The 14,493-nt window shown below is 38.3% G+C and overlaps 1 protein-coding gene across 1 annotated transcript in view; it reads left to right on the top strand.

Annotated features, from left to right (window-relative positions):
• The first annotated feature begins 1,260 nt into the window (after positions 1-1,260).
• Positions 1,261-14,493, top strand: part of hcrtr2 (hypocretin (orexin) receptor 2) — a 37,586-nt gene continuing 24,353 nt past the window's right edge. The window contains exon 1 of the mRNA XM_002934850.5: positions 1,261-2,074. Coding sequence (XP_002934896.3) covers positions 1,810-2,074 — 265 coding nt within the window. The 5' untranslated portion in view covers positions 1,261-1,809. The remainder of the gene's footprint in view (positions 2,075-14,493) is intronic.

Genomic DNA, 14,493 nt, shown 5'->3' with positions numbered 1-14,493 from the left:
TATATTAAAAGAAAAATTAATTCTGAAAAAAAACAAAATTTGTTGCAGCTTGGAGGATTGTTGGTGTTAATAAATTTGGAAAGCAAGTTCTTGAACTGGGGCTTCCAGCTGGTGGTGTGGCGGGAGCTGGAAAATTAATAAAGGCGGTCTGTCAACAGCTGTACATGGGCTGCCCAGGTAAGAACTATTATGCTCTATGTTTGTGTAAACAGTTATGAAAGTTGATTTTTATATGGTCATATGAAAATGATTGTAATGTAAAGTTTTAAAATAAACAAGCTGTGGCCTTCTCCTCCATCAAGCAAGTGTCAGTGTCTGTTTGCCCTGCTTACCTATGCCATGTCCCCACTGGCTGATTGCATTCATTGCTCTGCACAATAGTCCTTTCTGTGACAGCTTCCTATAACTCCCAGGGGGAATCTGCATATGGAGCTGCATGTTGTTTTCACCTGTGGAGTTACATTAATGTTAGGTGTTTGCAATATTATTGCATATTGGACTTAAGGAGTTTTAGTACATTTTGGGTATGTTTGCGGTTTACATCCCACCAAGGGGCAGATTTACCAAAGTGTGAAATTAGAGCTTACTTTATCCTTTAGGAATGAATAGAAAGTGGGTGAATATTACCACGGTGAGCTCTAATTTCACACTTAAATAAATCTGCCCCCAAGTGCTAACATGGAAGTGTTCAGGGAAGAAGGAAAACTGTAACATACTTACCATGATTTCCCTTTCCTTCTTTTCAGCATTTCACTTTTGTAAGGAGTGAGAAGAGTTTTCTATCATCTCTCTATCTCTCTCACTCGGGCCCAGATTTGTGACAAGGCTACAAAGGCCAGGGCCTAGGGCGACACAAATTTAGGGGAGGCATGCCACCCAGCCACACCTGGACTTTGCTCACACTCAGAGCACTGGGGACAGGACACACAGAAAACTTCAGTGCGCTCGTCCTGTCCCCAGTACTCCTTATCTCCTTATGTGAGCTAAATGGATGCGCATGTGCGTTTCCGAGGGCGATGTGGGGGGGGGGGTGTCGGGGGGGGCAGGGAATTGGAGCGTCTTCTGGGTGCCCTCATTAGAAATCTGGCACTGCTCTCTCTTTCTCATCTATCTATCTATCTATTTATTTATCGCTGTCATTTATCTATCTATAGCTGTTCATCTATCTATCTATAGCGGTCATTTATCTATATATAGCTGTCATCTATCTATCTATCTATCTATCTATCTATCATCTATCTATCGAATGCACTCTAGCACAGTGAAAAGCTGGGGCATTAAACTAGAGGGGTATAAATGGTGACACAAATAAACTAGCAGAAAAAGCAGAAATAGGTAGCGATAAATGGTTTCAAAAACAGAACAGTTACAGCTTGTGCCAGGATATCATCTATGGAATAACAATTTTAGGGTTTCTATTATTAGCTGCAGCCAGAGCATGAGAGAGCTATAATTTTTATGGATTTTTATTAAACTGAATGAGCACCAAGTCCCCGTGGCTTGATAATATTAGGACCCTGGAGCAGAGACTGATTCATGCTCAGCACAAACCCCACCCTCAAGGCTGTTCGGGCTTTTGTGTGACTTGAGTGTTCTCACAAGGTAGCAGAGAGGATGTCAAATCCCAATGAAGGTTGTGCCTGCCCGGAATGTGTGTGTGCTTCATGTGAAGCTGCTGAGGCTCTGGCAGCAGGCACCTCTCTCCACTTGTTCCAGCTGTTAGCAGAGTGTGCAGGACAAAGTGCTCCATGCATCGCCTGCTGCTCTAAATCTGCAGTTATCCATGCCCCTCTAATTATTACTTCATGAATGTTATCACCAGAGAGAAGCACCGGGAGCCGCCAGATGAACAGCAGCATGAAAGGAGCCAAACTTGATCATCTACTTTATAGGAACTGGTCTGAGCAAGATGTGAATGGGACACAGGAGCCCTTTCTAAACCCAAATGCTGATTATGATGATGAATTTCTACGCTACCTTTGGAGGGAGTATCTGCACCCCAAACAATATGAATGGGTGCTAATCGTTGGCTATATCATAGTCTTCATCATTGCTCTTATTGGAAACATACTAGGTAAGTAATACAATAGAGATCATTTCCTTTAGCTGAATGGAATATCAAACTAAAGAGAAACATTGTTGAAGTTTGCCTGTTTCCCATTGTCATTTACATGCATAGAAGATTGATAATGGTACATAGAAATATACTGGTGCCTGAGCAATAGAAGGCAAGTTCATTCCTTCATCTAATTTCTAAAGATAAGTTTGGCTATATATTGGACAGATATAATAGATGATATAATAGAAAATGTCATGATTGTGCATTGGGGATTCTTAAATAGATTATATTCCACTGCAGCAAGAAATGACAGGACTGCTCAGGGCAGTTGGGAACAGTGAAAACTGAATATCATACTGTGGGTATCTGAGACAGAGACTGGTTACTCTCTAAACTGTGTGCTTATTATTGGTTATATTTTATAAAACATATATATTATATATTGTTATTATTGTTTTGCACTGTAAAGCCACTTTTGAAAAGATAAAGCAGCATTAGCATAACTTGTACTTGTATCCAGTGAGATAATAACATAAATGAATGAGTGAGAAAATCCATCTTTTCTGACACCCTAGAACAGAAAAGTCCAGGTACTGTAGTCTTTTGGTTTAACTGTGTAACTGTGTCTCCCAATCAGAGCTGATCCAGTGCACTAGATATCCACACTAGATGTTGCTTGCTCAGATGGGCTACCTTTAGAAAACTTGATCTCGTACAGCCTAATGGTCACATAGAGGCATACTGTATGGTGGCAACATTGACCCATCTCTGTCCAGAGACCTTGTGTAGAACTACCTGTTTTACTGAGTCAGCAGTAATCCTGTAAACACTCATGAACGTAATCCACTGTAATCCTGCAGATACATATGATCATAATCCCCTGTAATCAGATACTGTAGAACATGTAGCAATGTATGTACATAATGCCCAGCAAGCACATTATCTCTAGCAAGCAAATACAAATAATGTAACCCTAACAATTCCCCTTTTTTCAAGTAGATAATTCAAAGTAACACTGCTTGCACAAGTGGAACATAAACCTTAACAATCCTTCAGCAACTTTCACATAATATCCAGTAATCTGACAGGCACCCTGGTACTTAACACCCTGCAGTTGTATTGGCATATCTGCATATTATGCCTAGTGAACCCCCAGTAATTCTTCTAGCAAATTCACATACACAAAAAACCACTAGTACACCTACATGTGGAATTATAAATATATTTCCATATACATACTAGCATATAATACCTAGCAATCCCATGTAGTAATCCTAAAGGTGCCCTGACACATAATATCCAGTATTCTCATATGATAGTTACTATATAATCTCAAATAATCCTACAGGCACCTTGACACATAATCCCCAGTATTCCCATATGCAAATTACTATGTAATCTCAAATAATCCTACAGGCACCCTGACACATAATCCCCAGTATTCCCATATGCAAGTTACTATATAATCTTAACTAATCCTACAGGCACCCTGACACATTGTCCCCAGTATTCCCATATGCAAGTTACTATGTAATCTCAAGTAATCCTACAGGCACCCTGACACATAATCCCCAGTATTCCCATATGCAAGTTACTATATAATCCCATGTAATCCTACAGGATCTCTGACACATAATCCCCATCCTACAGGATCTCTGACACATAATCCCCAGTATTCTTATATGCAAATTATTATGTAATCTCACATAATCCTTCAGGCACCCTGACACATAACCCCAGTATTCTCATATGCAAATTACTATGTAATCTCAAATATTCCTACAGGCACCCTGACACATAACCCCAGTAATCCTGCAGGTCTGTAACCCCAGCAAACCTAAGAGTACATTGGCACATAACCCATAGCATCACTTTAATTTAGCAGCCAGTATATAAGAACACAACAGCTTCATACATTCTTCTTGAAACTGACAGGCAGTATGTTATATTGCAGTTATATGCCTATCTTTATGCTGGCACCCAGTATACGTTTATTTCAGTTATATGCATAGTGAAAAAAATTGCAGATAACTCATCAATTTGACAAATTTATGTCTTCATCTTTCCACTGGCAGCCAATATATAATAATGTCAAATGTAGATGTCCAACTTTATACTGGCAGATAGTATGCAATAATCCCACAGTTATATCCATCCAATGCTGCCTGCAGTGATGTAGTGATGCTGGCATTCAGTATATAATAATGACATCGTTATATGCCCAGCTTTATACTGGCAGATTATATCTAATATTGCCATAGATATATGTGCCTAGCATTAAACTGGCAGCCAGTATGTATGTAAAAAATTACAAATGCACAGTGTAATTCCATAGTTATATACCTAGATTGACTCTGGCAGTAATTTGCACACCTTTTCATGGCAGTCAGTAATTAGCAATGCAGCAGTTGTGCTCATTTTTCAACTGGTAGTCAGAGGGTGAGAATACCAGATATCTGAGCAGCTTTACACTGGCACCCAGTGTATATATGTATATGAATGTATATAAATGTATATAATGTATATAAATGTGAGTGTGTACCACTGATATTTTATGTAGCGTACCTTTACACTGTGAGCAGCAGTCAGCACAGTCTGTTTAGAAACTTTTCAGGTACATGATCCTCACTGGCTTCCTCCCATGGATCATATACATGAACTCCACACTAGGAAAGAACCAGGTTCATTTCCATAAAAGCACCTTTATTGACAAACAAGGGCACATTACAGGTGTAAAGGGGTGGAGTGCACCTTAATACTCTCAGTCAATAATACTAGTCAGTCAATAATAATAATAATAATAATACTGTCTGTCTCTAATGTAATAGAGATACATCCTTTTTTATACATGCTGTTCTGTTATTTATTCTGCTTTTGATTCATCCTGTTTCATTCTCCTTTTACTGTCCCCCACAATATGATACCTCCCAATTGTCCCGGGACAGTCCCGATTTTAACAGCTTGGCCTGCAGTCAAAGATTCTTACTGAAAAGTCCCTCATTTCCCTTTGATCTCCTGCACTGAATGCTAAAAAAGATACAATGTTTCTAAAACTTAATTAAATAAGTATCTTTTGGCGGAGAGTCCAGAAACTGAAGCTACACCTGCACTTAGATACAATTGTAACTAATAAGCTAAATGGATCTCTTTTGGGAACTGAGACTTGCAGCTTTAAGGGCAATTTCCCCCTTTTTAGCAAAACTGTAATAACACATAAAACAAGACCCCAAAACCCCCAGAAATGTGTTCAAATTTTAGTAACCTGCCAAATTTTGTAAAAATGGGAGTGGTATTTAGGGGGTGTGGTTGCAAAAATGGGTGTGGTCAATAAACATTTTGTCGTGCTACCTGCAACGTTTCTTTTTGTCCCTCTTTGCATTTTTCAAATGTGGGGAAGTATGCAATATTATACTTTTTTCTCCTTCCCCATTTACCCCCACCCCATTTTCTCTCTATCAAATGATAACTTCCTAAAATTGAGCTGCAAATCTGGTGGAACGTAGGGCATATTTTCTGTTTGTTAAAGGGGATATTCTCCTTTGAGTTAACTTTTAGTATGATGTAGAGAGTAATATTCTACGACAATTTGCAATGGGGCCTCATTTTTTATTATTTGTAGTTTTTAAGTTACTTTCTAAGTTACTTTTGTTGGTCCAAATTACCTTAGCAACCAGGGAGTGCTTTGAATGAGAGACTGGTGTATGAATAGGAGACGACCTGAAAAGAAAAATAAATTATAAAAAGTAACAATAAAACTGTAGCCTCACAGAGCAATAGCTTTTGGCTGTGGGGTCAGTGACCCTGCAAAGAGCTAGAAGAAGAAGGCAAATAATTAAAAATCTTGATTAATTGATTGAACAACTAAAGTTGCTTAGAATTAGCAATTCTATAACACATTAAAAGTGAACTTAAAGATGAACCATCTCTTTAATTTTATATGGTATAGAAGTACCTGAATCCACCAGGGCAACGATTGTAAACAGCGGGAAAACCTTTCTGACTTTGATCCTTCTGTGCATGATTTTGGAAGCCTCCCATAGGAATCAATGGCACTGCGCAGCTCCAATCTGGCCCAAGGAAAGTTACAATAATGAAGCTTGAATGAATCCAAAACTTTCATACTCGGGGCGGCAATACGATTTTGTCGCACAAATTTTGTCGCAAAATACGAAAAAGTCACAGAAAATACGCGCGGAGCGTTCGTGGATTAGTAAAAACACCAGTTCAACTGTGGTCAAGTGTTTCCCATTGAGTTGAACAGGAGGCAGCAGTGGTCAGCTTGGGCTGCCCCACAAACAAATCAACCTCCTCTAAATAACCTCACAGTGGATTTGATAAAATGCCAACAATCATTCTGTCTAATGTGTTAATGTTGATGTTTAGTTGTCATTGCATCCAGACTTGCTTGCTGTGGGTCTCCCACTCTAAGGGGCTGATTTACTAACCCACGAATCCGACCCGAATTGGAAAAGTTCCGACTTGAAAACGAACATTTTGCGATTTTTTCGTATGTTTTGCGATTTTTTCAGATTCTGTACGAATTTTTCGTTACCAATACGATTTTTGCGTAAAAACGCGAGTTTTTCGTATCCATTACGAAAGTTGCGTAAAAAGTTGCGCATTTTTCGTAGCGTTAAAACTTACGCGAAAAATGCGCAACTTTTCGCGTAAGTTTTAACGCTACGAAAAATGCGCAACTTTTTACGCAACTTTCGTAATGGATAGGAAAACTCGCGTTTTTACGCAAAAATCGTATTGGTAACGAAAAATTCGTAAAGAATCCGAAAAAATCGCAAAACATACGAAAAAATCGCAAAATACCGATCATTACGAAAAAAACGCAATCGGACTCCATTCGACCCGTTCGTGGGTAAGTAAATCAGCCCCTAACTGTAGTTAGTGTTTCATATGAGCCCCCACACTTTAAATCATGGCTCATATTTATATAGTTAAAGAAGGAAAATAGTTTGGTACAGATATAGGCTCTGTTATCTGCAAATGTATTATCCAGAAAGTTCTGTGAAATAGATCACCAAACTTTACTATGCTGATACTATGGGAGTGCTACACTGGAATGTTTGCATGTTTGTATCATCTGTAAATTAGCTGCATAGCTCTGCTGCATAATTATACCCACATGCAAGAATAATGCACAAATCATCTAGTTATCACCTGCTGAAAACCAGTGCAAGTACAAGGAGAACATATTGTTTGGAGATCTCCACCCAAAGTAGCTTACATTATACTGGACAACCTTAAAGGAGTTGTTTACCTTTATATTAACTTTTAGTATGACGTAGAGACTGCTTTTCTGAAACAATATGTATTTGGTTTCCATTTTTTATTATTGTTTTTGAACTGTTTAGCTTTTTGTTCTCCAGGTTGGAATTTTAGCAGCTATCTGGTGGCTATGGTCCAATTTAACATAACAACCTGGCAGTGGTTTGAAAGAGAGACAGGAATATGAATAGAGGAGGGCCTACATAGAAAGATAAGTAATACAAAGTAACAATAACAATATAATTGTAGCATCACAGAGCAATAGTTGTTGGCTGCTGGGGTCAGTGACACTCATTTGAAAGCTGGAAGGAGTGAGAAGAGAAAGGCAAATAATTTAAAAACTCTAAAAAATGAATAATGAAGACCAGTTGCTAAGAATAGGCCATTTTATAACATATGAAAGTTAACCTGAAGCTGAACCAACCCTTAAAAATTGATCTCCACCCAGAAAGCTGTTTCTTTGCATAATGAAAAGTATATACATGTAAGCAACTTTCCATTATATGTGTTTATTAAAAACATTAAGTGCTTTTACAGTTTTGAAGTGTTTTTAAAGCAGTGATTGTTTATCCCTTTCAGTTCTTACTCTTGAAACAATGCAGAAACCTTTTCCTCCAGGTCTGTTAATCAGCTGATTTCTGCTGCTTTACTTCATGAGTCAGAACCAATGGTGTAGAAAATATTTACAGCCAGACAGATGTAGCAAATGGGTTAAACCGAGAGCTGGCACAATAGTGTGTTTCTAGCAGCTGGTCAACGGTACAGCGTGGGTTAGACCGAGCGCTGACGATTTCTTGTAGCCAAATATTGCTTCTAGCTGCTATGTAGCCTTTAAACCAATGAATCACTTTCATGTGTGTGCTAATGAGCTGGGGCTTAAAAGATCCCTGCTTTTCCACTAGAGCCTTTTTGAGCTAAGGCTGATGCCACACCAGGCGTAGGGCTGATTTTTTCGGCAAGCGGAAAAACGCTTGCCGAAAAATCAGCCCTACGCCTGCTACTTGTGCCTGCACCCGAATGAATGGGATACGCTCGGGTGCAGGCACATGTAGCCGATATACGCATGAAAACGCGAGACTTTGCATTCTCACGCGTTTTCGTGCGTATATCGGCGTTTTTCCGCTTGCCGAAAAAATCAGCCCTACGCCTGGTGTGGCATCAGCCTTAAGGTAGGTGCAATAGGTCTTACTACTCAGTCACATTGTTTGCTGGGGGACTTTATTTTAATTGCATCATAGACTCAAAGTCATTAGACAGTGTAGGACTCACGTACAATGAGGGGCCTTGACGTGGCACGTGAGCTTACATATTTTGGCCAAAGTGTGGTACTAACACCTCATTTTTTGTAAAAATTATTTTTAAAGGCAAACTAAGCGCTGGCAAACTTTCTTTCTCTAGATGTAGCAATTACATTTGCAAAAAACTTTATTACATTTACAAAAAACTGTAATTCATGTTTACTGTAAAGTTATTTAGAATTACATTTATGCAAAAAAAGTTTTTGGGTGGAGATCTTTAATCCACTGCTTTTATAGCTGATATTTATTTGGAACATTGTTAGAGTATTTTAGTTTAAAATTCTTTTCACAGACACTGCCATAACTGTTGCTATTAGTATGTATAGACAATGATATGCTTCTGCTCATGTGGCCTCACTGCAGCCACCCAATATTCACAATGATGCTATTACTAGGGACCAGGCTGAAATATTAAATGAGTGTGATGCCAGTGGCAGCAACAGCAAGAATGATCTTGACAGACTAAGACTGCAATTTTAAAAGTAATATATATATATATATTTTGTCTCCCCTGCAGCAAGGAAAACAATATAATTGTATCAATACCATAAAGCTAAATATTTACATCGAGTGTTCATTGATCAATCCAGATACTTAGCACTTAAAGGTAATTCACAGATTTCTGTTATGAAATACACTAACGTGTGATTTTGATATGGTTTCATTAATGCATTCCTTCCATGTGTGTGACCTTTTGTCAGATGATGAACATTCAATTATTTCAATATCCAATTTGAGTTTATTTTAGATCTTCTAGCTTTTCCTAACCAAATGCCTGAGGCTTTGTCATTTGTAAAGTGTTTCTTAAGAGTTGAGCTCAGTAATTTACCATCATTTTTGAAATAACTGTAAATTATTCATATGGTGACGTTGAGGTAAATGCAGAGTAACTGATTTATTCAAACTGGTCCTTAACGTGTAGCCAGAATAGAAATGTGACATCTAAAAGGCACCAGGGACTTGAAACAAGAACAAAAGTGATAGTACAGAGCCATCTAGTGTCCCCTTTTGTGTATTATTCCTAATGAATAGAAACACTCAATGTTATTACATCTGCACAGTACAATACTACATACTTTTGTAACCATTGAGAAGACACTAAAAGATATTCTAAACATTACCTGAACTAATACATACTCTGTAAATAGTATAGAATAAAGTGGATTTTCGTTGCAAAATTGTCATGTGTCCTTAAATGGAGGAAAAAATGCTACCTATAAATGAAGCAATTTATCTAGACATTTAGCTCAGGGGGTTTTCCACCCCTCACTATGCTACTTCTCTTAGAAAAAAGTTATTTACTACTCGAGCACTCCAATTTGAGGGTATCAGCAAGGTTCCCACCTAGTCTCAAGGCAGGAGGCCCAGGGGCAGTTACAACTTTATGTTAAGTGCCAATCAAAGATGATTGCAGTACCAGTCTTTTGAATCATTTCTGTAAAGAAGTAGCTCACCTTTTAACCATTTAACTTTAAGTATATCATAAAATTCCATTTTCTTAGCAATGCTTTAATTATTCTTTATTAGAAATGTTGTTTGGTTGTTGGGGGTCACTGACCCTGGAAGCCAAAAAACAATTGCTTTGTGAAGCTAACCTACTCATTTAAATTGATAATTGTCACACTTTATATCACCTACTGCTGTTACCTGTTATGCCACAAAATGTGCCACATCTGTAGAACTGAAATCATTGTTCCGTCAAATATGAATTTACCATTTTATTAGCATTGACATGTCAATAAACGTCCTTCAAGCTCTTGGCCTAATAATATTGTGAACATAGGGGCATATTTATCAAGTTTACACCATGTTTTATGTAATAATTATTTTTCATTTAAAGGGATACTGTCTTGATTTTTATGGTATACATTTTCTAAATTACACTGTGTACATTGCAAATAATTCACTCTGTGATTCTTGAACCAACTAATGTATTTTTTTAGTCGTAATATTGGTGTGTAAGCCTATGATTAAATGCCCATGCGCACGAAACGCAACAGACATTGTGTTTTTAACAGGAAATGAATAAAAGTTGATGTTTTAAATACCTTGGCTGTTCGGTGTGCTGACAAAGCTGTTTTTCGTGTTTGGATTGGTGTGTAGGCAGCCATCTCAGTGCACTGTGCCTGATTCTGAGCTTTCAGAAGGAGCCAGCAGTGCACATTAGAACTGCTTTCAGATAAGTTGTTTCTCCTACTCTCATGTAACTAGAGGAGTCCCAAGCTGTACTTGGATTTTTTTACTATTAAGTGCTGTTCTGATATCTACTGGGAGCTGCTGTCTTGCTACTTTCTATTGTTCTGCTGATCAGCTGCGGGGGGCGAAAGGGAGGGGGGTGATATCCAGGGGGGTTCAAGCGGCGGAGGCAGTGACAAAGTAGCACTAGGGGTAGGCAGGAGAGGTACCTGCCTGGCGCCCCCCGATCGTTGCGCCCAAGGCAGCTGCCTCTTCTGCCTACCCCTAGTTCCGGCCCTGGTGATATCACTCCAACTTGCAGCTCAGCAGTAATATGCAACTGAAGTTTATCAGAGTCACATGGCTGGGAAATGCGAAAATTAAATAAAAAAAGCTCTATTAACTGATTTGTTTTGGAAAAAAAAAACACGTTTTCCCATGACAGTATTCCTTTATGGGATTATGAAGGACAGTATAAAATAACATGCAAGAAGCAATACACAACTTTATAAATACACCTTTTATTTGGCAACACTTGTTACATCTTTCTTTGATGTCATTTAACATAACTTGACTGGTGCCCTAGTCTCCCAAAGCCTTGTCCTTGGTCTTAACAATCTCAATGCCACCATAAGACCGATCACCCTCTCTTGATGTAGTGAGGTTGAGGAGTATCCATATATTAGACAAAGATGCATTGTGCTTTGTATAATACCACTGGCTGTGTGCGCACTGGAACTGATTAAGATCAATCTGCATAATTACTTTGCATGTGCTTAGACTAGAAATTATGCTTATTGTTTTTTTTGCCTGGCATCTCTGTAAATTAGAATTATCCAAAAGTGGTTGTTTATTTTCCTTCCTGGAATACTTACACATTACAAGAGGAACCTGAATAATCTGTCTTGTAGTGTAGAGCAAAGATGAACTTGAGAATGCTGGACTCATCCCTTTGCTGTGCAAATTTCATTACTAGTTCATATTCAGCCATTATAAATTTGTTTCTACTGCTCTGTATTTCTCCTTGTTAAATCAGCCACAGGCATCTCTGAACAACAGCGGAGCAACAGATAAAAATTTATATTCATTTTTCCTAGGTTAATGAAAATATTTTCTTTCCCAGACTATATTTGCTTATTGCAAGACCAATTTTATTCTAACCTATTTCTTTAGTTTCTCAGAACTGTGCTCTAAAATACTACTACCAAAATACTGAACTAATTATTTTATCATTTTTTATTTTGAAGCAAGGTGAAATGCTGAAAGCCTACCGAGAGCTATCCACATATGCACCCCTATTAAGAATTAGCTAAAGGCTGATGCCAGACGTGGCGAAAATTCAGCCCTACGCCTGCTATTGTGCCTGCACCCAAATGAATGGAATATGCTCGGGTGCAGGCACATGTAGCCAATATACGCATGAAAACAAGAGACTTTGCATTCTCACGCGTTTTCATGCGTATATCGGCTACATGTGCCTGCACCCGAGCGTATCTCATTCATTCGGGTGCAGGTACAAGTAGCAGGCATAGGGCTGAATTTTCGCCAATCGTTTTTCCGCTTGCCGAAAATATCAGCCCTACGCAACGTCTGGCATCAGCCTAAGACAAGGTGTTCTTCATCAAGCATGGGGCTGCATGCAAAGTACAAAAAGTGCTCAAAATAAAATCATTATTATAGTACTGTTACCATCAGTCCCTGTTTGAGGGGGACTGACCCTGTTTCAGATTCCCTGTCCCCAAGAAAACTGACCCCATTTTATATTCCCTGTCCCCATGGAGAGCTGACTTCAGCAAGAGTCTCCAGCAATCATCCCCACTTCTGAAAACTGTCCTCAGCTGTGGCAATAGAGCTTTTCTAGAAAAATGTGTTAAGATACTGGCCTTTAATACCAGCCACATGTTGAACATACATCCTGCATGGTAAATTAGCAAATAATTTAGATTCATGCTGCATGGCTGCACATAAATCAGTTGTCTGCAGCATGCATCTAAATTAATTGCTAATTAGCCATGCAGGATGTGAATTCAATATGTGGCCATAATTAAAGAGGTGAAGTGGCAACCTGCACCACTACCTTATTGGATCAAAATAGTAAAAGTCACATATTAATATTTCAAGTGCACAAACCACATTGAAAATGCAAGAAAAATATACTAAAAATGGTACTAAACACCAAAACTCCTACACCAATACAACCCTAACATACTAGCGACTTACTGGAAATAATGCATGAAGGGGGGAAATGTACACCATATATGGTGGCAGTGCCCTAAAATAGCACTAATATGGACCACTACAAGAACCATTTTGAACCAAATCACCAATATCAAGGTACAGTAGATTTAAACTCAGCATTAGCATTACTAAGCCACAGCCTGGAACAGTAGCCTTGGCACTTCAGATCTGATATTCCACAGCAGCAACAATTCAAAAATCACAAGACATAAGTCTGAACTAATCTTTCTTATAGACTTAAAATTGACCTATGAACAATGGCCACAACAACAAACCCTTGAATGGACCAAAATGCAAAGTCCATGGCCCTTTGAAAAGGCTGAAAAAAGAAGAACTACACACCAGCAATATGAAAGATGACACCTGAGGAACCCTTTCTTTTGTCTATTCATATGAGGATATGAATAGACAAATGAAAGATGGATATCCATTGAGTAGGGGGAGAGGAAGGAACTCCTAACCAACCCACTACCACTCCCCTTACCCCAACCTACTGACCCCCACTCTAAACTCCCTGCGTACTAACTTTACTATATCTTGAATCGTTTCACCATTCTTCTATGCCATGCTATAGTTCCTATCTAAAATACAGTTCCCATATACTTAGCTTTGAGTGCTTACACTATGTTTCTGCCTGTATTACATTTCATACTAGAAATCCATGTAATTCCCTTTGAGTGGTTACACCATTCTTTTAACCATATTACATTTCATACTTGAAATCCAGTTTCCATGTAATTCACTTTGACTGATTACACCATTCTTTTGCCCAAATTATATTTCATACTTGAAATCCAGTTTCCATATAATTCCCTATAAGCGATTTCACAGTTCTTTTTCCCAATTTTATATTTCATACTAGTTTTGCGCTAGTTGCTCCCTTAACCCTGTATAATATAGCTTTCTATATTAATATATAATATTGGCTTTGGCCACCGCTGCTGCCTTTTAAATTTTGTGCTACTCCTTATCAATTGCTGCAGTACATCACCCACCTAGCATCACACATTCTCTCTCTCGTATGTAGTCAGCTAAATCCATAGACATAGTAGCAAATATGCCACCCTAATAGATTTTCACACTTGTTTTCTTATTGACCTAAAACAACTAGTAGAATAGCAGAGTATGTACTGCATTCATACAGTTTTTTTTACTGTTCTGAATAGCCCACTCTAAATACATATCTACAATAGTAGGTTTTTCTACCTTTCAATCCAGCACATGAAAACTCCTGTATCATTATTGTAATAATTACAGACTTCTTACCACCATATTTTTTACTTTGATGTTTGCACTCTTTCAGTAAATGAGACCAACTATGGTGGCCTATCTTTGTTTATGTAAAATTTATATCAAATTCATTTGGTTTGAGGGTTTACATTCCCTTTAAAAACAAATAAAGCCCAGCACAAGTGGCCACCATTTTGTACCAATATATAGATT

Source organism: Xenopus tropicalis, chromosome 5 (assembly GCF_000004195.4).
Source record: "Xenopus tropicalis strain Nigerian chromosome 5, UCB_Xtro_10.0, whole genome shotgun sequence".
NCBI lineage: Eukaryota > Metazoa > Chordata > Amphibia > Anura > Pipidae > Xenopus > Xenopus tropicalis.
Note: the sequence above shows the minus strand (reverse complement) of the source record. Positions and strands in the feature narration are given on the sequence as shown.